This window comes from Lissotriton helveticus, chromosome 11, assembly GCF_964261635.1.
Source record: "Lissotriton helveticus chromosome 11, aLisHel1.1, whole genome shotgun sequence".
NCBI classification, from domain to species: domain Eukaryota; kingdom Metazoa; phylum Chordata; class Amphibia; order Caudata; family Salamandridae; genus Lissotriton; species Lissotriton helveticus.
In genome coordinates this window covers 1,079,417,850-1,079,445,545 of record NC_136072.1, presented here as the reverse complement: position 1 = coordinate 1,079,445,545, position 27,696 = coordinate 1,079,417,850, and the positions used below count along the sequence as shown (strand labels likewise).

Here is a 27,696-nt window from a genome sequence, read left to right as displayed (position 1 = left end):
AAACACAATGCTTATTATTTGACAGATTTCACTCCATAATAATTTGACAGAAAAAAAACAACTGAGACTATCCTCACCTTAGTTATTGTGCTGAAGTCGGATTTAACCCCTTGTGCTCTGGATACTATTGCATAGTCTCGTGAATATCATGGCCCTACCCCACGCTCAACAATAATAATGATAACGCATATTGCATTCTGTACGTCTACATATGTATATATACATATTTATCTATATCTATATGTGTCTGTGTGAATATTTGTTTCTATAAATTATTAATTTTCACACAGAGCTAACTTTCCTTCCAGATCCATTCAAAATAGTTCTGACAAAGTATTCTTTCAAAGGTAGCAATAAAAGTCTTGCCTGCAATCAATTTTCCAATTTTTGGTTACAACAACATAAAACAAACGATTACTCCTGAGGATGGTCCTACCCCCGTGCCTAATTTCAGGGGTTGCCGGTGGGGTCACAGACACTCGCTTTTCGGGAGCGGAACTTATTTTTTTTCTCATTGAAGAGCAAGGAAGGGAAAGACAAACAAAAGGGAAAGAAGGAGGAAGAGAAAGACAGAAAAAAAATCACGAAGGGAGAAAGCAGGAACCTGTAAGGGGGAGATAAAGGGGCAGGGGGTTTAGTGGATTAAAGTGACATGAGGTGGATTCAGGAATACGCAGCCTTGGTATTCATCGCGCTGACATATAAAAGCACCGGCCGCGGCCTTTTGAGCGGTGCTATGGGCACCGGCACTCATTATTTCACAAATTAAGCACTACCTACTCCTGAATAATATAAGTATGTTTGAATCCAATCCAGAGCAGTTGTCCACTCCAGTACGCACCTGAGGGCTTCCAAACACTGTACGTACAGGTTCACTTATAGGAGTAAAAAATGAGTGGTCAAAGCGTATTGAGAGCTTCTAATATCTCTGAGTCCCCAGTGGAAAAATACAAAGCACAAACAGCTTTGCTTGTGAAATCAGTTTCTGGAAGGAAGATTAGACCTGTAATCAGGTTGGAGCTCGGCCAAGAGGGAGGTGCTCTGCGAGTAAGAAATGCTCCTTGTAGGAAGTGTGGGCAGAAGCAGCAACATCCTGGTGATGATTTCAGACATCCTAAAGGACTGATCACCTTGAGAAGGCGGGGCAGGTGGCTCTAGTGGCCGCAGAAGCGTGAGACCTGTGTCGAAGGGCCAGTCTGAAGGCCCCCGGCTCCTTCAGGGAATCGCTGCACTGGTGCAAACTGGGCAAACTTCTCTGCATCATTTTTGCAGCGAGTGTAAAACGGGATGGAGCAGGCAGCATAGGGGAGAGGTGTGAGTGTTTGTATACAAGAGGGCTGTACGTGGTTGTAGGTACACATGGATGAGGGTTGTGAGTGTATGCATACAAGAGGGCTGTGCGTGGTTGTAGGTACACACGGATGAGGGTTGTGAGTGTATGCATACAAGAGGGCTGTGCGTGGTTGTAGGTACACACGGATGAGGGTTGAGTGTATGTATACAAGAGGGCTGTACGTGGTTGTAGGTACACACAGCTGAGGGATGTGAGTGCATGTGTACAAGAGAGCTCTACCTGGTTGTAGGTACACATGGATGAGGGTTGTGAGTGTACGTATACAAGAGGGCTGTACCTGGTTGTAGGTACACATAGATAAGGGTTGTGAGTGTACGTATACAAGAGGGCTGTACGTGGTTGTAGGTACACACAGCTGAGGGATGTGAGTGCATGTGTACAAGGGGGTTGTATGTGGTTGTAGGTACACATGGATGATAGTTGTGAGTTTTAGTATACAGGAGGGCTGTACCTGGTTGTAGGTACACATGGATGAGGGTTGTGAGTGTACGTATACAAGAGGGCTGTACCTGGTTGTAGGTACACTTGGAGGAGGGTTGTGAGTGTACGTATACAAGAGGGCTGTACCTGGTTGTAGGTACACACAGCTGAGGGATGTGAGTGCATGTGTGCAAGAGGGCTGTACCTGGTTGTAGGTACACATGGATGAGGGTTGTGAGTGTACGTATACAAGAGGGCTGTACCTGGTTGCAGGTAAACACGGATTAGGGTTGTGAGTGTATGTATACAAGAGGGCTGTACGTGGTTGTAGGTACACACGGATGAGGGTTGAGAGTATACATATATAAGAGGGCTGTACATGGTTGTAGGTACACACAGCTGAGGGATGTGAGTGCATGTGTACAAGAGGGTTGTACCTGGTTGTAGGTACACATGGATGAGGGGTGTGAGTGTATGTATACAAGAGGGCTGTACGTGGTTGCAGGTACATACTGCTGACGGATGTGAGTGAATGTGTACAAGAGGGCTGTACCTGGTTGTAGGTACACATGGATGAGGGTTGTGAGTGTACGTATACAAGAGGGCTGTACCTGGTTGTAGGTACACACGGATGAGGGTTGTGAGTGTACGTATACAAGAAGGCTGTAAGTGGTTGCAGGTACACACGGATTAGGGTTGTGAGTGTACGTATACAAGAAGGCTGTACGTGGTTGTAGGTACACATGGATGAAGGTTGTGAGTGTATGTGTACAAGAGGGCTGTACCTGGTTGTAAGTACAAATGGATGAGGGTTGTGAGTGTACATATACAAGAGGGCTGTACGTGGTTGTAGGTACAAATGGATGAGGATCACTTTGCAAGAAACCCTGTTAAGAAAAATGACTCTGGTAATGTTGTAAATACTGTGACCCCTTACACTGTGAATGAAATAAATGTGTTACAATCACTAATAACGATTGAACTTGAAACTTCTATTGATACGGATGATATTTGTAATGAGTTGGATGTGTCAGAAAATGTAACTAAATCCAGTGGTCTAAAACCAAGATCTAATTTTGTACCCGTAGGCACCCACCCCAACATAGACCTCTTTAAACAAAGAGTTACTGCAGGGTTCCATAAATTGATAGACTATCCGATCAACTGTAGTGGCAACAATCAAAATCTCAAACCACAGGAACTAACTGCCTTAAAAAACTTAAGGTCTGACAACTCTATAGTTATCCGTGAAGCGGATAAAGGGGGAAACATTGTCCTCATGAGAAAACTTGATTACATGGGTGAAATAGAACGTCAATTATCAGATACTGACTGCTATAAAAAATTGGTGGAAAACCCAGTGGGTAACCTTACTGCCCACATAAACCTGAGACTGTCAGATTGGCGAGAAACAGGTTTGATCAGTGAGGAAGAATACAGGTATCTGGCAGTAACTGCACCAAACTCGCCATGCATATATGTTCTTCCAAAGATCCACAAGGGCGGCCCCTTTCCACCGGGCCGGCCTATCATTGCAGGCATCAACTCCCCTACAGAAAGGTTGTCAGAATATGTTGATACGTACATACAACCTTTTGTTCAGAATCTACCAGCTTACATTAGGGACTCCAAGGACATCCTGTCAAAATTTCAAAATTTGACATGGTCTGAGAATATGTTATTCGTGACAATGGACGTGGCAAGTTTATATACTTGTATCAAAAAAGAATTCGGGATGAGAGCCTTGGCCTCTTTTTTGGGACAAAGGACTGCGGACCACAGATTGCACAATGAAGTACTCATGGAGATGACAGAAATTATACTGTCCAAAAACTATTTCCTCCATGATTCGATATGGTACCAACAAATACAGGGTACGGCGATGGGGTCCAGGTTTGCTCCCGCTTACGCTGGCCTGTTTATGGGCTGGTTCGAGCGGGACTACATCATATTCTGGGGCAGGTACATAGACGACGTGATCATGTTGTGGAATGGACCTGCCCCGGAGTTGCTATCATATTTTGACTTTCTGAATGATAACCCATACAATGTGAAACTCACCATGGAATACAGTGGACAACAAATTGACTTCCTCGATATAACCTTTTTTATTGAGAACAACATGATCAATAGCAAAACACACAGGAAAAGCACTGCATGCAACAGTACTCTGCACTTTAAAAGCTCACATCCTCGCCATGTGATCAACAACATACCATATGGCGAAATGTTGCGGATGCGAAGAAACTGTAGCACGGAGGACAGTTTTCAAACAAACATCAGGGAGACCGAGGAACGCTTCTATCAAAGAGGCTACCCTCAGAAAATACTCAATAAAGCGAGGGAAAGAGTAACTAAAGTAACTAGGGAAAGCACATTGGAAAACAGGGGCTGCAGAGAAGACAATAAGTTCCCCTTTGCTTTCTCTACGAAGTTTACTGATGAAAACAGTAGGGTTTATAATACCCTAAGGAAACACTGGCATCTTTTGACAGAGATCCCAAGTATCAAAAATGATCTTCCACCTAAACCTAAAATCATCTATAGGCGAGGTTATAACTTGAGGAATATGTTATGTCCCAGTTTGGTGACCACTGAAAAACGAAAACCATGTTGGCTTCCACCCAAAATTCTGGGGTTCTTCACGTGCAGAAACTGCAATGTATGCAATCTGGGAAGGGACAAAACGAAAACCTTCTGTTTCAACACGAATAAAACACATAAAATCAAACACCTCATAAACTGCAACACAAGCTATGTAGTGTATATCGTAGGCTGCCCATGTGATAAAATCTATGTGGGCAGTACGAAACGATCCCTGAAGCAGAGGATCCAGGAACATGTAAGGGCTCATCGCAACAATGATCATAAATATGCGATGACATTACACATGCAGGACAAACACCAGCCAGAGGACACACTATGGTTCATGGGGATTGATCATGTCCCCATGAACCCTCGAGGTGGTGATCGGATTTTAGCGCTAAGAAAACGTGAAGCAGAGTGGATATGTAGATTGAGGAGTGTTGAACTAGGACACAACTATGATGATGAAATGCACTATCTCATTTCATAGGTCCCATAATGAGACAAATTTAGTGACTTTAAACTCCATCCTCAATTGAAACTATAGTGTCAATATCAATGCTCTCTTGAAATTTAAATAAACTCCTTCTTCTTTGCACTAAGTTCAAGACCACCAAAAAATGTGTCCCTCTCTGATGTTTTGCTTATACCGTAAAATGAAACTATTGTGTCATGTATATAGATTTTTCTTTTAAATAACAACCATTTGTTATTACACTTTGGTATGATGTATTTGAGACATAGGTGTAAAGATCTATCTAAAGCATATGGTTGTAACATTGGTGTGTTGTCACCTCTCCCACTACACTGGGACGTTTTATAATAAGAATGTCCAATAGAGGACTTTTAGGGGAAGAGGTTTTGGAGAAACCAGCTTGTTGGGCAGATAGATACCTCCCTCTATACATTATTTGTTATATATACACCTGTAAAAACCTCTGTTGAAACATATTTGTTAAGACTTATCCATAGCATACGTTTTTTTTACATATTTGCACTGCTACTCCCTCTACCACATAGGGAGATTTAACGAACAAAATGCCCATGATGTACTCTGAAGAGAGCATTCTCCTGGGGGGGAAATCTGTATATTACTTTCTCTTCTTTCTCCTCTCTTTAGTCCTTTTGAACTTTTAATACTTACCACACAGAACTAGGGCAATATGTTTATTATGTGCTCTATATGGCCCCCACGCTATGACACAAGCATTTGACCCATGGTCACCATATTTTTCATTAATATGGCTGCAGTTTATTAGTAAACATTTGCATAGGTATCGATATCCATTTATATTATCGACCTTTATAATGATGAGAAATTATTTATATCATTTAAATGACATGTAGTAACCTCTTAAGAGAAATCATATATGAAATTATAATTGAAAACGACCAATATTTATAGTCTGCCGTTTGCCTTTATATATGCAAATAGAATAGTAGCTCTTAGCGGTGATTTTTTCGCCGTGTGTTTATGTAAATAGATCTGCCCAAACCAACATGGCCGCTGCGATTGGATATTTTTGATAGTATCGTCGCTAGGGACTGTCTCTCTTTTTTGACATATCGATATGAATCTGTCAGGGATGGTCTTCCTTCTATACTTCATCACGCAATGAATATCGACTGAAGGAAGTAAATTCAATCCGTTTTGATTATATATATAATTCGCCCATACCAAAATGGCCGTCACGCGGAGATATCAAATAGAGGATTGTCGTTATGAATGTTCTCCCATAGCTTTTTGACTCGAACAAACATGGTACTGACTATTTTGCCTTGAGGGCTTCAACTTATACATTTTTCTAATTTAAGGCAGGATCCATAGACTAATCTCTAATCCATAACGTAACTCGCTTTCAAACACAATATGGCGGCCGCGTGACTTCAGTTGGCTTTTTAACATTATACTAAACGTTTATATAATATGGCCACTGCGGCTACCATGGAAACTAATTGGCGGACCTGAACCAGGTGTATGCAATTAGCGATAGCCTCTGGGGTATATAAACTGAACAAAACATGTCAGTTTTCTGCCAGCACTTGACGGAGGGGGATGTCGTCATTTCACGCTACTCGATTAAGCCACGAAGGAACCAGGGGACGCTGCAAAACGCTTTATCAAGGTAAAGGGGATACTTAAATGGATTAGATATGGGAACCTAACAGATCTTAAGCCCAATGGATAATTTTGGGGAAATATTTATTTGGTCATCTTTTTTTAGTCCAAATTTAAGAGCTATTTCTTATCACCATTTTTTGTGAGGGTTTTTCTTATTTAATACAAGGTAGATTTTTTCTTGTTCATCTTTTCTTTAATGTATATAGACAAATGAAGTATCTTTCATGAGATGTCACATTAAGACAGGAAACTCTCCAAGGACTTCATTTTGCCTTTTTCTTACTTCTCTTAGAGTTTCCTAAAAACAGAACGTCCATACATCCCTACAATCCTACAATAAGAAGATACTAATAGGTAAGACATTGTTTTTTAAATACCAACGAAGAGGGAGTGATATAATATAGATAATAGGCCGCCCATTAGCATGTCATACATGGATGGTCAAGGGATGCAGTTTGGGCTTTTAACTTGCGGATTTAGAATTCCACCATTTTCACATTATTATTTTTTTTTATATTATGTATTTCTTTGTGTGTTTCCTTTAAAAGACGATAAACGGAGGCCCCCATTACCTCTCTACTCTGGTTCCACTGCTATTGGATTACTATCCTCATTTTTGGATGTAAGTGATCATGATGCCGCTATTCCCTTATAGTATCACACCTAGCAAACCCTTTTGTAAACCTATAACATACTAGCCCCTGCCTTCTTATCATTAGTGGCATTTTTGACACTTTTTGCTTATTCTATAGGTGGCTTGAATATATAATATTGAAGCACCTTATATCATGGGTGTGACTCGATAGTAGTGGAAATCTCAAACGGAACTAACTACACTCCAATAACAAGTGATCTGCTGAAAAGAAACCCCATTCGGACAGGTTCTGAAAGATATGGTAGGTTTAAAGTTATCAACTTCACTTAAGCCATCAGATCTGACATTGGCTTCTTGAATGCACTTACATATGGCTTGTCTCCTGCCCTGTAATTATGTTAGCACTAATGATCCATCGTTGATCATTTTTCAGATGCCATGTGACCCATAATACCATCATACAGTTATACTTACACACCCTTTAACAACGGGAGAAGATCCAGGGATACCATCGCTAGTGATTATCTTGGTAGGATTGCTTTAATGTGCTCAATACACTATTGTTAGTTTCTCTCCCCACTTCCTCTTCTTCTTCTTTACACTTTGGGGCCTTCATCTCAGAGACTCTTATGGGGAAGAATGAGCTTCGAAATTTTAAGGGCAACTAAATATATGAATGAGCTCCAAACTTTAGGGCAACCAAATATATGGAGAATGACATGTAAAAACCTGTATCATGTTTTATTTCTTATAACATTAGCCAATATGGCAAATGATAAAGCACAAATGAAACTTGACTATCTCGAAACTAGACAGAAAAGCTTAAGTGAATAAAGTTCATTTTTTTGTTTAAAATAATGTGGTTAGGGATCATCTGCTTAAGAAAATCAGGTGTGATCCAGACATAACCGATTTTGTTGACATTTGAAATATAGGACTTGGACCAAATGTAATCTTGTGATGTACTGTTGATGAAGCCTGGCATTCTTTTGTACTAGCGTAGTCGCTTTTTAAAGCTCCATTAATTCAAGTTTTTAATTGTATGTCTTGTATATTGTTTTTTTGTAAACAGCCCTGAAGAAGTCCCTTGAGGACGAAACGCGTCGGCTGTAGATCGTGTTTGCACATTTTATCATCTGATTTGAATAAAGAACTTTCAAGAACAAAAAGAAAAGAATTTGATGTGATCATTCCTGTTCATCTGATTGGAGATAATAGTCTACCAAAAACATTTAAGTGGTGCACCTTGTCCTTTTTCTTAAAATTCATTCATAGTTCATTTTTTGAACCTACACTGTAACAGTGGGTGTTTTTTTGAAGTGTGCACACAGACTGCCCTATGCACTAGAGGGTGGGCCCAAAAGAACTTGGAGAATATTTGACTAGGTGCTGCCACCTTGGGAACCTTCCACTGTTGTCCTTCTCTCTGTACAAATGGATGAGGGTTGTGAGTGTATGTATACAAGATGACTGTACCTGGTTGGAGGTACACACGGATGAGGGTTGTGAGTGTACGTATACAAGAGGGCTGTACCTGGTTGTAGGTACACACGGATGAGGGTTGTGAGTGTACGTATACAAGAAGGCTGTAAGTGGTTGCAGGTACACGCGGATTAGGGTTGTGAGTGTACGTATACAAGAAGGCTGTACGTGGTTGTAGGTACACATGGATGAAGGTTGTGAGTGTATGTGTACAAGAGGGCTGTACCTGGTTGTAGATACAAATGGATGAGGGTTGTGAGTGTACGTATACAAGAGGGCTGTACCTGGTTGCAGGTAAACACGGATTAGGGTTGTGAGTGTATGTATACAAGAGGGCTGTACGTGGTTGTAGGTACACACGGATGAGGGTTGAGAGTATACATATATAAGAGGGCTGTACATGGTTGTAGGTACACACAGCTGAGGGATGTGAGTGCATGTGTACAAGAGGGCTGTACCTGGGTGTAGGTACACATGGATGAGGGTTGTGAGTGTATGTATACAAGAGGGCTGTATGTGGTTGCAGATACACACTGCTGAGGGATGTGAGTGTATGTGTACAAGAGGGCTGTACCTGGTTGTAGGTACACATGGATGAGGGTTGTGAGTGTACGTATACAAAAGGGCTGTACGTGGTTGTAGGTACACACGGATGAAGGTTGTGAGTGTATGTATACAAGAGGGCGGTAGGTGGTTGTAGGTACACATGGATGAGGGTTGTGAGTGTACGTATACAAAAGGGCTGTACGTGGTTGTAGGTACACACAGATGAAGGTTGTGAGTGTATGTATACAAGAGGGCTGTACGTGGTTGTAGGTACACACGGATGAAGGTTGTGAGTGTATGTATACAAGAGGGCTGTATGTGGTTGTAGGTACACACGGATGAGGGTTGTGAGTGTATGTGTACAAGAGGGCTGTACCTGGTTGTAGGTACAAATGGATGAGGGTTGTGAGTGTACGTATACAAGAGGGCTGTACCTGGTTGCAGGTAAACACGGATTAGGGTTGTGAGTGTATGTATACAAGAGGGCTGTACGTGGTTGTAGGTACACACGGATGAGGGTTGAGAGTATACATATATAAGAGGGCTGTACATGGTTGTAGGTACACACAGCTGAGGGATGTGAGTGCATGTGTACAAGAGGGTTGTACCTGGTTGTAGGTACACATGGATGAGGGGTGTGAGTGTATGTATACAAGAGGGCTGTACGTGGTTGCAGGTACATACTGCTGACGGATGTGAGTGTATGTGTACAAGAGGGCGGTACCTGGTTGTAGGTGCACATGGATGAGGGTTGTGAGTGTACGTATACAAAAGGGCTGTACGTGGTTGTAGGTACACACGGATGAAGGTTGTGAGTGTATGTATACAAGAGGGCGGTACGTGGTTGTAGGTACACATGGATGAGGGTTGTGAGTGTACGTATACAAAAGGGCTGTGCGTGGTTGTAGGTACACACGGATGAAGGTTGTGAGTGTATGTATACAAGAGGGCTGTACGTGGTTGTAGGTACACACGGATGAAGGTTGTGAGTGTATGTATACAAGAGGGCTGTACGTGGTTGTAGGTACACGCGGATGAGGGTTGTGAGTGTACGTATACAAGAAGGCTGTAAGTGGTTGCAGGTACACACGGATTAGGGTTGTGAGTGTATGTATACAAGAAGGCTGTACGTGGTTGTAGGTACACATGGATGAAGGTTGTGAGTGTATGTGTACAAGAGGGCTGTACCTGGTTGTAGGTACAAATGGATGAGGGTTGTGAGTGTACGTATACAAGAGGGATGTACCTAGTTGCAGGTAAACACGGATTAGGGTTGTGAGTGTATGTATACAAGAGGGCTGTACGTGGTTGTATGTACACACGGATGAGGGTTGAGAGTATACATATATAAGAGGGCTGTACATGGTTGTAGGTACACACAGCTGAGGGATGTGAGTGCATGTGTACAAGAGGGCTGTACCTGGTTGTAGGTGCACATGGATGAGGGTTGTGAGTGTACGTATACAAAAGGGCTGTACGTGGTTGTAGGTACACACGGATGAAGGTTGTGAGTGTATGTATACAAGAGGGTGGTAGGTGGTTGTAGGTACACATGGATGAGGGTTGTGAGTGTACGTATACAAAAGGGCTGTACGTGGTTGTAGGTACACACGGATGAAGGTTGTGAGTGTATGTATACAAGAGGGCTGTACATGGTTGTAGGTACACACAGCTGAGGGATGTGAGTGCATGTGTACAAGAGGGTTGTACCTGGTTGTAGGTACACATGGATGAGGGTTGTGAGTGTATGTATACAAGAGGGCTGTATGTGGTTGCAGATACACACTGCTGAGGGATGTGAGTGTATGTGTACAAGAGGGCTGTACCTGGTTGTAGGTGCACATGGATGAGGGTTGTGAGTGTACGTATACAAAAGGGCTGTACGTGGTTGTAGGTACACACGGATGAAGGTTGTGAGTGTATGTATACAAGAGGGTGGTAGGTGGTTGTAGGTACACATGGATGAGGGTTGTGAGTGTACGTATACAAAAGGGCTGTACGTGGTTGTAGGTACACACGGATGAAGGTTGTGAGTGTATGTATACAAGAGGGCTGTACGTGGTTGTAGGTACACACGGATGAAGGTTGTGAGTGTATGTATACAAGAGGGCTGTACGTGGTTGTAGGTACACACGGATGAGGGTTGTGAGTGTATGTGTACAAGAGGGCTGTACCTGGTTGTAGGTAAACACGGATTAGGGTTGTGAGTGTATGTATACAAGAGGGCTGTACGTGGTTGTAGGTACACACGGATGAGGGTTGAGAGTATACATATATAAGAGGGCTGTACATGGTTGTAGGTACACACAGCTGAGGGATGTGAGTGCATGTGTACAAGAATGTTGTACCTGGTTGTAGGTACACATGGATGAGGGGTGTGAGTGTATGTATACAAGAGGGATGTACGTGGTTGCAGGTACATACTGCTGACGGATGTGAGTGTATGTGTACAAGAGGGCTGTACCTGGTTGTAGGTACACATGGATGAGGGTTGTGAGTGTACATATACAAAAGGGCTGTACGTGGTTGTAGGTACACACGGATGAGGGTTGTGAGTGTACGTATACAAAAGGGCTGTACGTGGTTGTAGGTACACACGAATGAGGGTTGTGAGTGTACGTATACAAGAGGGCTGTACGTGCTTGTAGGTACACACAGCTGAGGGATGTGAGTGTTTTTGTACAAGAGGGCTGTACGTGGTTGTAGGTACACATGGATGATGGTTGTGAGTGTTCGTATACAAGAGGGCTGTACGTGGTTGTAGGTACACACGAATGAGGGTTGTGACTGTACGTATACAAGAGGGCTGTACGTGGTTGTAGGTACACACAGCTGAGGGATGTGAGTGTATGCATATAAGAGGGCTGTACGTGGTTGTAGGTACACATGGATGATGGTTGTGTGTTCGTATACAAGAGGGCTCTAAGTGGTTGTAAGTATACATGGATGAGGGTTGTGAGTGCACGTATACAAAGGGCTGTACGTGGTTGTAGGTACACACAGCTGAGGGATGTGAGTGTACGTATACAAGAGGGCTGTACGTGGTTGTAGGTACACACGAATGAGGGTTGTGAGTGTACGCATACAAGAGGGCTGTACGTGGTTGTAGGTACACATGGATGAGGGTTGTGAGTGTTCGTATACAAGAGGGCTGTAAGTGGTTGTAAGTATACATGGATGAGGGTTGTGAGTGCACGTATACAAAGGGCTGAACGTGGTTGCAGATACAATTAGATGAGGGCTGTATTCCAAAAGGGAGATAGGTTTGTGCTCACGGTAAGTATATACAATCCTAGGGTAATGAGATCCCAATTTCTGGATTGAGGTTGTGGATTCAGGAAGTAGAATACTATGTTATTATAGTATTTTCTTCTTTATTTAAATGCAAGTGAACACAAAAACAGGCTGTGAATGTAGGTATACAAGAAGGCTCCACGTGGTTGTAGGTACCCACGGATGAAGGTTGTGAGTGTACGTATGCAAGAGGGCTGTAAGTGGTTGTAGGTATACACAGATGAGGGTTGTGAGTGTACGTATGCAAGAGGGCTGTAAGTGGTTGTAGGTACCCACGGATGAAGGTTGTGAGTGTACGTATGCAAGAGGGCTGTAAGGGTAAACAACCTTTACAACGCAACTTTTAACACGGAGTCCCTTTACGACGCAACTTTTACAACGCAAACCATTACAATGCATTGCGCTGGGGGGCGCTCTAGGATAGGGAATAGGTTTAATTTACTGTACAACACCTTCCCTACTATCCACGGGGACTGGAGTTGGAATAGTAAATTAAACTATTCACTATCCAGCGCCCCAAAGCACTATGCGTTGTAATGGTATGCGTTGTAAAACTCGCGTTGTAAAAGCATGCGATGTAAAAGCATGCGTTGTAATGTCATACATCCGCTGTAAGTGGTTGTAGGTATACACAGATGAGGGTCGTGAGTGTACGTATGTAAGAGGGCTGTAAGTGGGTGTAGGTATACACAGATGAGGGTTGTGAGTGTACGTATACAAGAGGGTTCTAGTTGCAGGTTGGGGTTGTGAGTGTATGTACACAGGAGGTCTGTATGTGCACTTAGATATGGGCTGTTAGCGTACGTATAATACAGGAGGGCAATTGGTGCATGACGGAGTGTTGTAAGTGCAGGTACACAGGAAGGATGTAGGTGTGCGTAGATGAAGGGTGTGAGTGTATATTTACAACAGTGGTGAAGTTGCTTGATGAGTAAGGTTGTAAGTGTATGTATAACGGAGGGCTGTAGGGGCACGTAGATGTGATATATGAGTGTACATACACTGGAGAATTGTAGGTGTGCATAGCTGAGCGTTGTGAGTGTACATATAGAGGAGTGTTGTAAGTGCACGTATGGGAGGGTAAAAAATGTGTCCATACAGGAAGGATGTATGTGCAAATAAATGAGAGTTGTGAGCAGGGCTTTAAGTGGGCCGGGTCTCACCGGTGCTGAGCATAGGCAGTCATTTAAAGGGGGCCTCTAAACGGGTCTCTATCGGGCTCAGTTTTGTGCCCTGGCACAGGCGGTCCGTATTTTTCTGGACTGCAGTGACAGCAGGTACATCCATGTGCTCTGCTCACACTGCTCACTTCTCACTAGTGAAGAAGTTACGGCATGATGTCATCCAGGTGAGTGTTGTAGAGGAAGGGAATTCCTTTAAAGAGAGTAATTTTCTCTCTGGATTTCCCTTCTCTTTGTGAAATTTAGGAGAAGCAACATTGTTGTGGTGTCACCAGGGCTTTAAGTGGAAGATTTTTCAATATTGTATACAAGCCATAGTTGCTGCTTATTTATCATAAGCAACTAACAACCATTGGCAAAGCCAATAGTCCTGAATTGTAGGTATGATGTTGCTTGTTGTATCATATATCTCGATGCAATGACAGAAACAGCAAAATACAAGTCGGGTGGCACACTATGCTAAGCAAAGATGTTTAGCTTACAAGTTTTTAAACCACGCCCTTAATTACATTGGCCACGCCCCTTTGAGAGACCCCACAGTTTATTTTCATCCCACTAAAAGCCCTGGTTGTGAGTGCACATATACAGGAGGGCTGTAGGTGTTCACACATGAGGGTTGTGTGTGTACATACACACTGAGGGCTGTAGGTGTGCATAGGTCAGACTTGTGAGTGAACGTACACAAGAGGGCTGCAGGTGCACATAGATTTGTTTGTGAGTATATATAGGAGGGTAGTGGATGTAGTGTTGTGAGTCTACATTTACAGGTGGATGTAGGTGCATGACGATGAGGGTAGTGAGTGCACCCATACAGGAGGGCTGTAGGTGCACAACCCTACACTTCCTGTCTGTTTACCTCACTCTTGCAGCTTCGTTTTTATCCCTGTGCTCACCCTTTGTCTGTTTCCTACATGCCTCTTCCTACTTCTTTCTATTCTGTGTCAAAGTCTGAGAATGAAAAATAAGTTCAGCTCCCCGAAAATCAGTGCCTGTGCCTACCACCTGCAACCACCGGCACAAATTAAGCACTGAACAAGGTTGCTTTCGTTGAACCAATTGAACTAAGACAACTGATAATTTAGAACACAGAAGCTCAGTATTGGAAACATAGCGGCCAGATAGGGAGCGAAGAGGCAACCTTTTGGTGCAGGTACAAGAAGGATGAAGGCCCACGTGCAGCAGGAGCACGTGCTGGGGGGCTGCACTGTAAGTGTACTTGTTGTAGACTTGGAAGTGCACACACTAAACAGCTGAAGACGCACAGAGATGGCCTGTTCTGTTAAATGCGATTAACAGATGATTCATGCAAGCTTTCATTCCATCGGCACATCACGTGGAGGAGAGTTCCAGCAGGTGCACATCCCGCTGTGCTATAGAGAGCTGTTTATAGCTGCTAAGTTAGGTGTTGGGGAGGGGGGCGGCACTTCTACGGACTCTGATTTCAACATTTCTTGACGTTCTCTAGAATTCCAGAATGCAAGACAATTTTTGTGCTGAGCATCTGCCTTTTCTGTCACACCCACATACATTTTTAGAGTATCTGAAAGTAAATATTTCGAAGATGATAAAAAAAGTTGCTAGATCACAAAACGATGTGCTCTGTGTACAGTCTTGACACACATCTTATCATAACCGGCGTCCTTGCAAGGTTGACGGAAACAACAGTATATAAACAAGTTGAGTCACAGGATACCAGTAAGACAGCTCAGTTGGTTGAGCGACTGCTGCAGTGATCTGTGTGAAATATGGAGGGCATTGTCCTGAATCTCTGCAGTGCTCACTACACCGCTCATCCTTTCAGAGTCGATAAAATACGTATTGCTAACTTTAGCATTATCAAACCAGTAGTTTACAGAGCTCTGTGTGTGTTTATGTGTGTGTTAAACATTTAACAAATGCAGCGACACCTGATTAGGTGTCGGCCCCCTGGGCACAGCAGTTTACACAGATGATGTGTATTAAATAATAGTTCAAATCGTTATCACCAATGTTTTGAAAAGCATCAATCTTTGAAACTTCAAGTTCTTTATTGATGTTTATCAATTCGGTTGTTCAAAAGCATAATCAAATGTTCCATAGGATGACGGTGTTAGAAGCACAACATCATGTCAATCATGTAAAGTCCCAATGCATTTCGGGCGGGGGCCCTTCATCAGGGGAACAATCTGAAAACAATGAAATGCAAAAGATGCCTGAGAGCTGGCACACACGTTCAAAAAGTAAAATAGTGCAGTATTAGTCGGTGCGTCGCATCAATATCTCATCCCAGTGTGAAGAGACAAATTGTGTATTAAGGGGCAGATTTACAAGCCCCTTGCGACACTTTTACGCCGCCGTTGCGTCACTTTTGTGATGCAGCGGCGGCGTAAACAATGCGCCACTTTGCGACTTGTTTACAACGTGACGCATCTAGGCAGATGCGTCACATTGTTAAGCCCTGCGCCACATGAAACCTGCGTCAGGTTTCATGTGGGCGTTCTGTCGCAGGGTGGGCGTTCCCTCGCAGGAAAGCTCCGTAAAACTGGCGCAGTGAAATCTACATGATTTCACTGAGTCAGTTTTACGATGCTGCTGCGTCAAATCCTTACACCTGCTTGAAGCAGGCGTAAGGAGTGACGCACCACGTTGAGTATGGGTGGCCCCTGTGCATTGCAGGAGTTGCGTCTCGCTTGCGACGCAACTCCAGCAATGCGCCGCCCATACGCCACAAGATGCGTCACGCATCTTCCCTTCTTTGCACCATGGTGCACCACATTGTAAATGCGGCGCACCTGTGGTGGCGGAAGGAGGGAATTGCATGACGCATCTGTTCTGGCGCATTCCTGCTGATTTGCAGAGATGCGCCAAAACATGTAAATATGCCCCTCAGAGTCACTGGCTTGGAATAAATGACAGTAAACGTCAGTTAAAGATGGAGAGTGAACCGTGAAACGTGCAAGTTTAGAAAAGAACAGGTCTAGAAATGGTGCGTCCAGTTTCAGTCTGTGCTGCTAAAAAACAAAAACATGCCGGTTGTATACCTTGGGACTTTTATTGTCTGTCGTTTCTGTTTATACCCCATACCGGCTTTTATTTTCGCATCGCGTCACCCGCGCATCACTCACTCTGCACGTCGAATTTACCGAGACTGTTTGATCGCGACTTCCAGTAAGTTACTAACTTTTACTGCATCAGTTTACGCATCACACGCTCTCGATTTGTTTCCACATATCGTTGAGCGACACGGGTTAGGCAGGAATTATCGGTTGGCGTATTACTGTTTTTCACTACTCTTGAATGACATATACCTTCGACCCGAGTCACGTTAATTTTAGTTTAGCACCATGCACGTTTCGCGCGGCCCGGCATGTTTTTAGTTTTTAGCAGCACAGACTGAAACTTGATGCACCATTTCTAGACCTGTACTTTTCTAAACTTGCACGTTTCACGGTTCACTATCCGTCTTTAACTGACGTTTACTGTCATTAATTCCAAGCCAGTGATACTTATTACACAATTTGGGGCAGATTTATGAAGGCCTTGCGCCGCCGGTGCGTCACTTTATTTGACGCAACGGCGACGCAAACAATGCGCCTTATTTACAACGTGACGCATCTAGGAGATGCTATTTTAAACAACAAGGGAACCCATTCGGTTATCCAGGGACCGTGGGTAGCTATACTTTATAAACAACAGTGGTCCCAAGGAGTATGTAGATATGGATTTAGCAGATAAAATACAGTCCACGATAGGAGCTATATTGGCCACTGTCCAGCCGGACAGGGTATTTTTATTTTTCAATGAAATCTATAGTGGAGTAGACAAAGGCACAATCCTGTACCATTTTGTGGACACACAGAGAGGGTTTTTAGGCAAGAGAGAGCATAGTTGGCCACTTGTAATTCAGTAGGGATTTTAAGTAGTGCCAAGCAAGTGCTAGACACAGCATCAATCAAACATAATAGTTAGGCTGTGAAAACACTTTAAACAAGTCGACGTTTCGATCCCTTATGCTCAATATTACGGGATCATCATCAGGACTAACAATCCATATATTTGCTTGCCTGGTATAAACATTTTAACACACAACCGCCTAATAGGAACAGAAATACAAATGAAAAAGAAGAATAATAAAATGGGGGAATAAAGAAGAGAGAGAGAGAGAGAGGGGGTTACCCACTGCGTTAAACTCTGAATATCACTGACATTGCACTGTCAAGGATATACAGATGTGTGTCGCATCTGCTGGCGTAAGGTTGGCGCAGTGCGGGAGTTGTGTCGCGGGTGCAACGCAACTCCACACTGTTCCAACCTGGCCTATCCTCAACATGGTGCGTCATGCCTGACGCCTGCTTCAAGCAGGTGCAAGGTTTGACGCAGCCGCGTCGGAAAAGTGACTGAGTGGAATCTTGTAGATTGTAGTGGATATAAATTCTATTCATAGAAATAGAATTTATATCCATCCATGAGACAACATTATAGATGGAGATCGTAAAGGAGATTATACTAGTGTTTTTAATTTATATCCAGGATAGACTATGATTCGAGCTCCCGGTTTTTCATTTACACCCATAGATATCCTTTTCTAAAGCATGAAAAGAACCGGATGATCATCCATCATCAATGTACCATATTTAGAGATCCACCCGAAAAATTGGGTGAGTATTATGCAAAGACAGCAATATTTACAAAACCGTGAGTTTCAACAAAAAAGCACGGATTAACTATCATATGTATGTGATTTTTATACATATAGGTCATATTATTTAAAGAAGCCTCTTCCATTATCAAACGGTGGCCCCTCCGTGCACTTAGAGGATCATATATTCGATCCATAAGGTAAACAATGATTTAATCTATGATAAGCACTACTAGAGAGCCCATAAGAACATAAGACTTAAATAAGAATGTTCCGTTGTGTTTTTTATATAGCTCAAAAAATACTGTACTGACCAAAGAAGTGTACAGCTATCTGGAAAGCAATTGAAACGCTCTCCTACGCCAAATACAGGTACATTTAACTAGAAGCACATAAAAAAATGAGAGTTGACCCGAAAAGATGTTGGGTAGAATCAATTGATTACAGATAAATTTTAGAACTGGGATTTGATGAAATGAGTAATCCTTGACAATGTTGTTTGTAATAAAATGATGTTTTCTTAATGAGTTCGCTAATAAAGTATCTCTTTAGAATTAGTTTAACTCAAGAGGCAAAATACCATTGATAATGTTTAGGTAACATAGAAAAGAGCAAGGTTTGTGGAAATAAGCACTAATAAAGTACAAAAATAAATACTAAAATACTGTTATTTAATTTGTAGATACGGAGTCAAATGTTTTTAATGTCCTGAAGAAGGTGTCAAGATTGAATAGCACCGAAACGCCGCGTCAACTGTTTTTTGACTGTACCTATATTCACTGTATTACCACTGTTGGTGGTTTTTAAATTTGTTTTTTTATCATGTTTTAGATTGTAACCCTATAGGGAGGAAAATAATAAATGTTCTACTGATATTTTTTCCTTGTATCTACTAGTTGTTTTACTTTAGTTGCCTGCTCTTTTTTGTAATTAAATCAACGATGGGTTTATGTAATAATTCCATCATCGTACTAAGACCTCCCCAATAATCTTGTTTCCAGCGATCCTAGCCTGCTACGTCTTTGACAGGTACTAAAAATCTTTTTCTGATGTAAGATCCCCTTCCCTGATAGATACAACAGGGGAACCTCCTATACCTTTGAGACTGCTAGTAATACCACCATCCCTCAACTCCTTGTTGAATTGTTGCCTTAGTGTCTGACTGACAGCCTTGTCTTTGGTAACTCTATACTCACCCTGATTGATACCCCGCTCTTGCTTTGATGTCCAGTTGCCAAACTCTTGCCTCTGTTATTAATGCAAAACTTGTCCTGGACCTGAGTGACACTGTTATACTTGTGTCTGACCACCAAGACGAGTCTTCATTACTAACGGGCCATACTCATCAAGTGTTGTATCACGTTTGCACCACGCAACAGGGTGCAAAAGCGAAGCAACTTTTGAGATGCGATTTACTAAGCCACGCAAGGCCACCTTGCTTGATCCTCAGCAGCTTCATAAATCCAGAGTAATGCAAAGCAGCGCAAATCGTTGTTGTGTTACTCTGCCCCATGGAGGCGTTCCATGGGTGGTGCGTGGGTATTCCCATGCAAAACCCATGGATTTTGATGCATTCCCAGATTTACCATAAGTTGTAGACCTGGGAAAGCGCCAACAATGCTACACCTCCCTAGGTGAGGCGTAACGAGGAGAAATATATTTCCTCCTCTTTATAGGTGTGCTGCATTTTGCAACACATGTGGAAAGGAGAAAAGGCCTCAGGGCATATGTTTGTGCAGGAAGGTCCCCTTTCTGCTCACAAACAATCCTGAAAACAACCAGGGGGCAACAGGACCTGCGTTGGCACTAGGCAGCACATTTTGCACCAGCGCTAGGAAAGGACAGAAAATTCACCATACAATGTTAAGTACGGTGCATTCCTCCCCTTTCCCTACCATGTAGCACAGAAAGGTGGCTTAAGCCACTGCGCTGTGTGATAAAATTATAAATATGCCCTTAATGTCTACTTTACTGGACCTATGCATTAATATTGCCTTGGTGTCCGACTGACAAAATCTTCTTTTCATTACTAATACAGCGCTGTCCGAGCTGCTTGTCACGTGGTTATCCCGACAGCGTCCTGCCTCTGTTAGTATTGCTGGGCTAGCACACTCTATGTCATGTTGCAGTCTTTATGTCTGACTGTCAAAGGCTTGTCTTTGTTGATAACTCTATTCTCTGAATTTACATCACACCGCTGCCTCCTCTGGGCTCTACGTCACATTGTAGTCTTGGTGTCTGACTGACAGACTTCTTTCCATTCCAGCCCACCACCCCAGCTCTGTGTCACAGTGTCGTCTCAGTATCTGACTGACAGACTTCTTTCCATTCCAGCCCACCACCCCAGCTCTGTGTCACAGTGTCGTCTCAGTATCTGACTGACAGACTTCTTACCATTACAGCGTGCTGCTCCAACTCTGTGACACATTGTTATCCTGGTGCCCAACTACAAAGCCTTGTCTCTGTCACTAACACTCTACTCCCGGACTCCATGTGACATTTTCATCCTGGTGTCTGACAGTCAAGGACGCGTCTCTTTTAGTAACAGTGCACTCCCTGGCTCTGTGGCACTCTGTTGCCTTGATGTCCAACTGACACTTGTCTCAACTTGTCTCAAGCTATCCTGGCTGAAGACGGCTGATAGCCAGAAACCGGTCCTAGGATGCTTGATTCCGGTCCAGGAAAGACATGGCTTGGCAGTTCGGGCTGGACTGTTGACCATGAGGCACAGGGTCAAGACTGATTTGCATATGGCCATGTCTGAACTGGTGTGGCTCGGTGAGCAAAATAACGATGGATTAAACCCAGATCTGTGACTGGGGCTGAATGTTTTGCCATTGTGCAACATTCCGTCCATCATCTTGTGTGTTTTGCTGTTCATCCTATGTGGGAAGGGTATGCCCAGACGTGCATTGGTGTAGGAAGAGGATCAACAATTCCAGGGATGCAATGTATGAACACACAAAGGGTATCCTATGACCGGATTCTGTACAGTTTGATGGAGTCCACAAATCTTGTACCTAAGATGAAGAGAAGTTAGACCTCTCCTTGTATTGCTACAGATGACCTCTCTTATCCATTGCCTGGCTCCTGTTGCCCCCTTTTGCAAACCACCCGAGTACATGCACCTAATTTCATTGTCGCAAGCAGCTCACTGTGCCAACCCTCATAATCTCCAAAATAAATACCAACCCGATGCTTCCGAAATGCCATTGGCACTCACCCTCGTAAGTTGGTCCATAAGTCTTTGGTTTTGCTCAGATAGGTCTTGAATGGCACGGGACTTCTCGCGGTCTGCCTCACGGAGGTTCAGCTGCTGTTTCTCCAGCTCGTCCTGCAGCACCTTCACATCACTCTCCAGCTCCGAAACCCGTCCTTCCCACTCGCCCTCCCGGTTCTCAAACCGTCGACGCAGTTCGTGTTTCTCTTGTTCCAGATGCTGAGGAGAAGAAGAAAGAAGACAACTTGTAAAATGTGTCAGCCATTCTCATCCATGCATCCTTGTGCGCTGACTCAACAGCCAGAGACTAGTGTTCGGCCCACCACCAACAAAGAGCACATTGAGGAAAGCCCAACTAAATCAACAACAAACACTGAGCACACCTAGAAAAAAGGAACTAATAAAATGGAACAATACATTGACTTATTTCAAAAAGCAAAACCATTGTTTTTTTTGTAACCCAAAGCAAACTAAACCAGTGTTTTGCTGTCCAAAAAGTATATCAGGAGATTTTGTACTGGTATTTCCTAGCAGGTTGTCTTTTTCTATAGACATGAAAACCTGCAAACACATTGTCCCAGGAACCCTGTCTCAAAACTCTGCAGGCATCTGAGGATCTGGCAGAATCAACATGTGTGGTGGCTGGAAGAGTGCTTAATCTCAGCCTTCACCCTTTATGTGTTGTGTTCATTATCACCTTCTAGTTTTGGGCAGGCTGGAGACCTTGTTTGAGAAAATCTGGTCCCGGTTTGGACCTAGTCAACATAGTTTGACCAATTTGTTCAAGCCTCTCCTCTTCTCCCAACCAGAATATCCATGGAGAAGACGCTACGTCCAAATTAGCAGAATATGATCAATGTTTTAAGTAGGATTTGGCTTCCTGGGTGTGTCCCAAAGAAGATCAAATAATGGGATCATCCAGCCAGTGGCATACTTTGTCTCGAAATCTAAACAATACTTTCCGCGGCCAACTGGAGAGGAACAGGACCATGCTGACTTCTGTTTCCCCCCAGGCAAAGACCCGGTCTTGATTCGAGACTCTCCATTCATAACATTTGGACTTACTACATTTTATGACCTACATAGACATAGAAGAAAGACCGCTATGTTAACTAGCAGGTGTAGAAGAAAGGCTAGGATGGCAGCTATTAAGGAGTTGTGCTGAATTTTTTTTCTTGCAGCAGAAATATGAGGCATATTTCAACTTTGTGTTCGTTAAACATTTTATAGACAAAGGAAATACTCTGAACCTTTTTAGGGTAGAGATTTCCAAGCTTTTTTATATGTGAAGTACATTACTTAACTGCTTCTTGGCACAACAGCAATGGAGACATTTTGACACAGAGATGTGTTCATGGGTCTCCTTAATCTCCTCGCTTAATGCCTCGCTGCAGGAAGCCGTCATTCCATCTGTATGGAAACATGCTATGATCCTTCTCCTCCTTAAAAAGGCTAATGCGGATCCTGACGTGTCCTGCAATTAGTGTCCTTTATCTTTACTTCCTGTTTTTTCATAGATTTTGGAAAGACATATTCACACACACTTAACTCAGTTTGTGACAACACATAGACTTCTTCATCCCTCTCAGTCAGGCTTCAGAGCGGGTTTTTCCACCGAAACCACCTTACTTGGGGTCACTGAAAGCATACGTCATTATCTTGATAAAGGGGACACCGTGGCGCTCATTTTACTCAGTCTGAGCGCCGCTTTTGATACGGTGTCTCATGCTGTGCTAATTAATACACATTGGCGGGCCCGCCTTAAACTGGCTTATTGTTTTCCTTTCAAATCGCACCTTCCAAGTGTTCTTACAGACAGCCTGCTCTGGAGTGCACTCTTTTGCCCATGGAGTGCCACAGGGATCCATCCTCAGCCCCTTGTTATTTAATCATTATGTAAGACCGTTGGCTGAGGTTGCTGAGAAATCAGGGTTATCCCTCTTCTCCCACGTCTATGATTCTGAAATCCTTTTCTCCCTTTCCTGACACAATACCAATGCCCCTTCTATTCTCAAAATTAGCTGAAACAAAATAGCATCTTGGATGCAGCTAAATTTTCTTAGGCTAAATGGAGAGAAAACGGATATATTGGTACTAGGAAAAAATAAAGGTCTCTGGGACCCCCCACACTGGCCATGTGAAATTAGTGATCTTCCCTCCCCTTCTCCCCAAGTTCGAAATCTGGGTATCACGATCGATGAATCACTCAGTATGCACCCCCAATCAGTTAAAGTTGCAGCGACTTGCTTCACCATTCTTAAAAGGCTAAGGAAAATCTGCTGGATGCTACTGGAATTTACCCGAAAACCCATGGTCAATGCCTTAATTACATCAAGGCTTGACTATGGTAATGTACTTTATCTAGATTTAAACAAATCTGTAGTCCGTAGACTACAGATGGTACAAAATGCTGCTGTCAGACTTTTGTGCGGAGTCCCTAAGGCCACCTCTATCTCAACCTATTGACGTAAGCTGCATTGGCTTAAAGTTGAAAACCGGATAAAGTTCAAGGCATTGAGATACATGTATAAAATCAAATCCTGTTGTGCTCCTCGTTATCTTCAGTCCTTGGTCAGTCCTTACTTTCCCACCCGTAATCTCCGCTCCGCCACCCAAGGAAGGTTCATTGTCCCAAAATTCAAATTAGCTCGATGGTCAGTAGGTCTTTTTCTTACCTTGGTCCCTCGTTGTGGAACTCTCTACCTCCAGCTCTCCATAACGAAACGAACTACATTCAGTTTCGCAAGTCTTTAAAAACATGGCTATTTGACAGATAAAGTGTCTCTTCTGTTTTCTTCTTAGCCCTGAGTTACCATTTGCGCCGGAAAACCTTTTTTGGGTAGCTGTCGCGCATTATAAATGTAAAAACTAACTAACTATGGGTACGTGAATTTGTTAATGTATATAAAACCCATGTGCTACATAGGATAGCACCGACTATGCATTGCAAAATATATAATGATTTCAAGACAGCTCTCTCTCTCTCTATATAAAGATCTTATAGGTTCGATCATTAGGTGTATTCGGCGGGTTGAAGAGATTGTAAGTACTCAGAGCTCACAAGCTAACATCTTCTAAGAAGAACTATCCATAAAATGAAATGAATCTAACAGGCTCAGGATATGGACAGTGCACCTGGCCTTAAATTACAAATTTCTTGCAATATCAGGCAGCCACCCCTCTTTAGAGGGATCTTATAGTTCAATTTACAAATGTCAGATTGAACAACGATTCTTTGTAACTGCATGCACAACCCATAGCTGCCATGCTTTCCTGCCCCTGCCAGTGTCCATCCCCAAGAGGCGTTGAAAAATGCCCCGGGCACCAATGGTGAGGAGCTCATTTTTTTGTCAATTCTTTTTTATTGGCATTTTTAGTAAGCATTTTCAACAACTCAATGTACGCACCTTAGACAGCACTTACAATTACAAATACAATGACCCCAGTGCTCCATTATCGGTACATTGACGACATCAGCCATTATTAAGACGCTGGCATATTATGACTTATACGTGGGGCGACTGAGTTCCAGGCCTTCACGCAAAGGTGAGGATCTCATAACAGCAAAACAACAGTGGTATCACCCCCACAGTGACACCCCCACCATTAGTTGACAATATGTGCTCCTCCACACTGCTTTCCATTACCCTTGCCACTTTCACTGGGGCAACTATGAATGCAGTATCCTTAAATGTTTTTATTATGTGTTGTTGTTTAATTACGGTTTACTTTTAGGCATTATTCTTTATCTGTATAAAGATTGTGAGGTCATAATCATTGGCCCCAGAGACAGCCAGCCACTGGTGCACCACTCCTTCAGCCTCTGGCACCCCCTACAATCATCTCCCCACTGGCAGTCAACAACCACAGCCCACAATCTCCAGTACTGCGTCGCAGGGTTGGCTCTCTGGCCAGTCGCTGCGCCCAACCCTGCTTGGACAGCAGCCTCTGCTGTGTACGGCCTTCAGACGTGTGCAGAAGATATTGTGGTTGGTTCTGGACTGTGGCCAGGTCCCACCACATGCAGCCAACCCCCACTTATGACCGTTGTCAAAGCACAGCATAAGTGCTCTAAGTTAGTGCTTCTCACATTTTTTAAACTCAATGCCCAATTTCTAGAATGACAAACTTTTGTGACCCACCTAGCTTTAATGGACATGAGACGGGGGACACATTTTAATGTAATGACAGTAATTGTTTGTAAATGTCACAAACTTGCAGCTCCATTTCATATTGGATTGTGGCCAAAATATGTACCTCGCTATAAATGTGGTAGATGGTGGAAGCCACTGGAGTCTGGAGTTAGAATACTTGTTAGAGGGATCCGTTCAGTAACTCACAAGGCTTCTGAAAAATCTTGGTGTTGATACCAGTGATTTTAGCAAATCTGAGAAACCCCTTCAGCAGCAGAATATGAGGTAAGGCCTCATATCTATTCTCTTATCTAGCTTTGTGATAAAATGAGGCCAAGCTGTGCATGTTGGACTCTATAAACATGTACATGTATATATATTTCAGTTTTGTAAACCACAAACACAGCCCAAGGACATCGAAGCACTTGACATGAGAACTAGATTACATTACACAAGGTCGGATTCATTTCAGTATAAGCAGAGGAGGCTTGGTGATTTGCCAAGAATCAAAGAATATTGAGCCAATGCCAGGACTCTAACCTGGTTCCCAAGATCCCAAGTCAACAACTCTGACAGCTAGGCCAGTTTTATATTTATTAATATTTATGTGTGAAAGTCATACACAAGTGGTATGGTTATGTATGATCACATATATTGAGCATATTCTTGGTTCGCCTGGGCTCTTGCTTGGGAATACCTGCAAGGGTTTGTTTTAAAACTGGACTTAGGTACATTTTTTAGCACATTTGCACAGCTTCTCAGATATTACTTACATAAAGACCCACCATGATTCTGCTCGTGACTCACCAGTGGGTCCCAACCCACAGTTTGGGAATCGCTGCTCTAGGTACTTAATTTTTTTAATATTTGCAAGCTTCGTGGATACTAAGTTGGATTTGTGAATCCTAAAGACCAGAAGGGTACAGAGGAGTGTTGGGATCGACAAATTCAGCGTGGATCCATGAATCGCGTCATATATTTGTTTTTTAATTTAATGCTTGGGAGACCTTTACGACCTCCACCCGCCCAAACATTGGCCTGGGGGTTAGGATAGGTTCACCCTGGTCCTTTTGCCCCAACACTTTGCTCAATGTTTCTGTGACAGCCAGTCAATCAGACCGTGGCCGATTCCTGCATTCACAATGCACACAGAAAAACGTCCCTACTCCAATAGATGGCTTTACTTCCCCAAACCATAAAACTCCCCTTAAAATATATAGGGTTGCTACGGGTCAAAAAAGATTTAGCACTAAGGGAAGTTTTATGTTTTTTAGATATTTTTGGTATAAGATTACGTTTTTTATTAGGATTCAGGGATGTGTATTTTATGGGTAAATATGAGTTTTTTGGAGCTGGGTTAACTGGAGTTTTAAGATTTGGGTGTTTTTTTGCTTATAAGGTTGTAATTTCTTTAGGGCTCGGGGACTTTTATAGGTAAGTGGGATTATAGGGTACTGGATTGTAGGCCTCAGGGGCGGGATTGGGTTCAGGGTGAGGGGGCAGTTTTAAGGATTCTTTTTTTTAGGTATTAGGTTTTATTTTTTTTATGGTCCAGGAAGCTTTTGAGATTCATGGGATTTTTAGGGTTCAGAGATGAGTAGAGAAGTAAAGATTTTTGTGAGTCCAGCAATATTATAATTTAACAATGAAGCTAAATAATATTATGGTTATAGATATTATATTATTGCTATTTTTTCCTCATTATTATTATTAGTATTTGTATTAATAATATTTGTATAATTATTATGTACATTTGTTATAAGATTCAGAAAGCAAATCTACCTCTTGGGTTACACATAACGTACAGATCAGGAATATGATAGCCAAGCTACCCCTCGTGTTAGTAGCTCTCACAGACCCATGCCTAGGACAGCAGAGCCCTGCACTCCAAAACATTCTCCCACAACCCCCACACACCATAACATTCCCCAACAAACCCTCTACACTATAACACTGCTCCACAAGCCCTGCAGACCATGACATTCCCCTACAGCCCGGTACACCATTCCCCACAACCACTATGCATATTACATTTTCTGACAACCTGTGCACACCATAACATTCGCTCCCAGTCACTACACAGCATAACACACACCCCACAACCCTGCATAGCATAATATTAACATTCCCCCACAACCCTGTAGA

At 42.9% G+C, this 27,696-nt stretch overlaps 1 protein-coding gene across 1 annotated transcript in view; it reads right to left on the bottom strand.

The window, feature by feature from the left end:
• Positions 1-27,696, bottom strand: part of BICDL1 (BICD family like cargo adaptor 1) — a 358,177-nt gene that overhangs the window by 198,040 nt on the left and 132,441 nt on the right. The window contains exon 2 of the mRNA XM_078667656.1: positions 21,422-21,637. Within this exon, the coding sequence (XP_078523782.1) occupies positions 21,422-21,637 (216 nt within the window). The remainder of the gene's footprint in view (positions 1-21,421; positions 21,638-27,696) is intronic.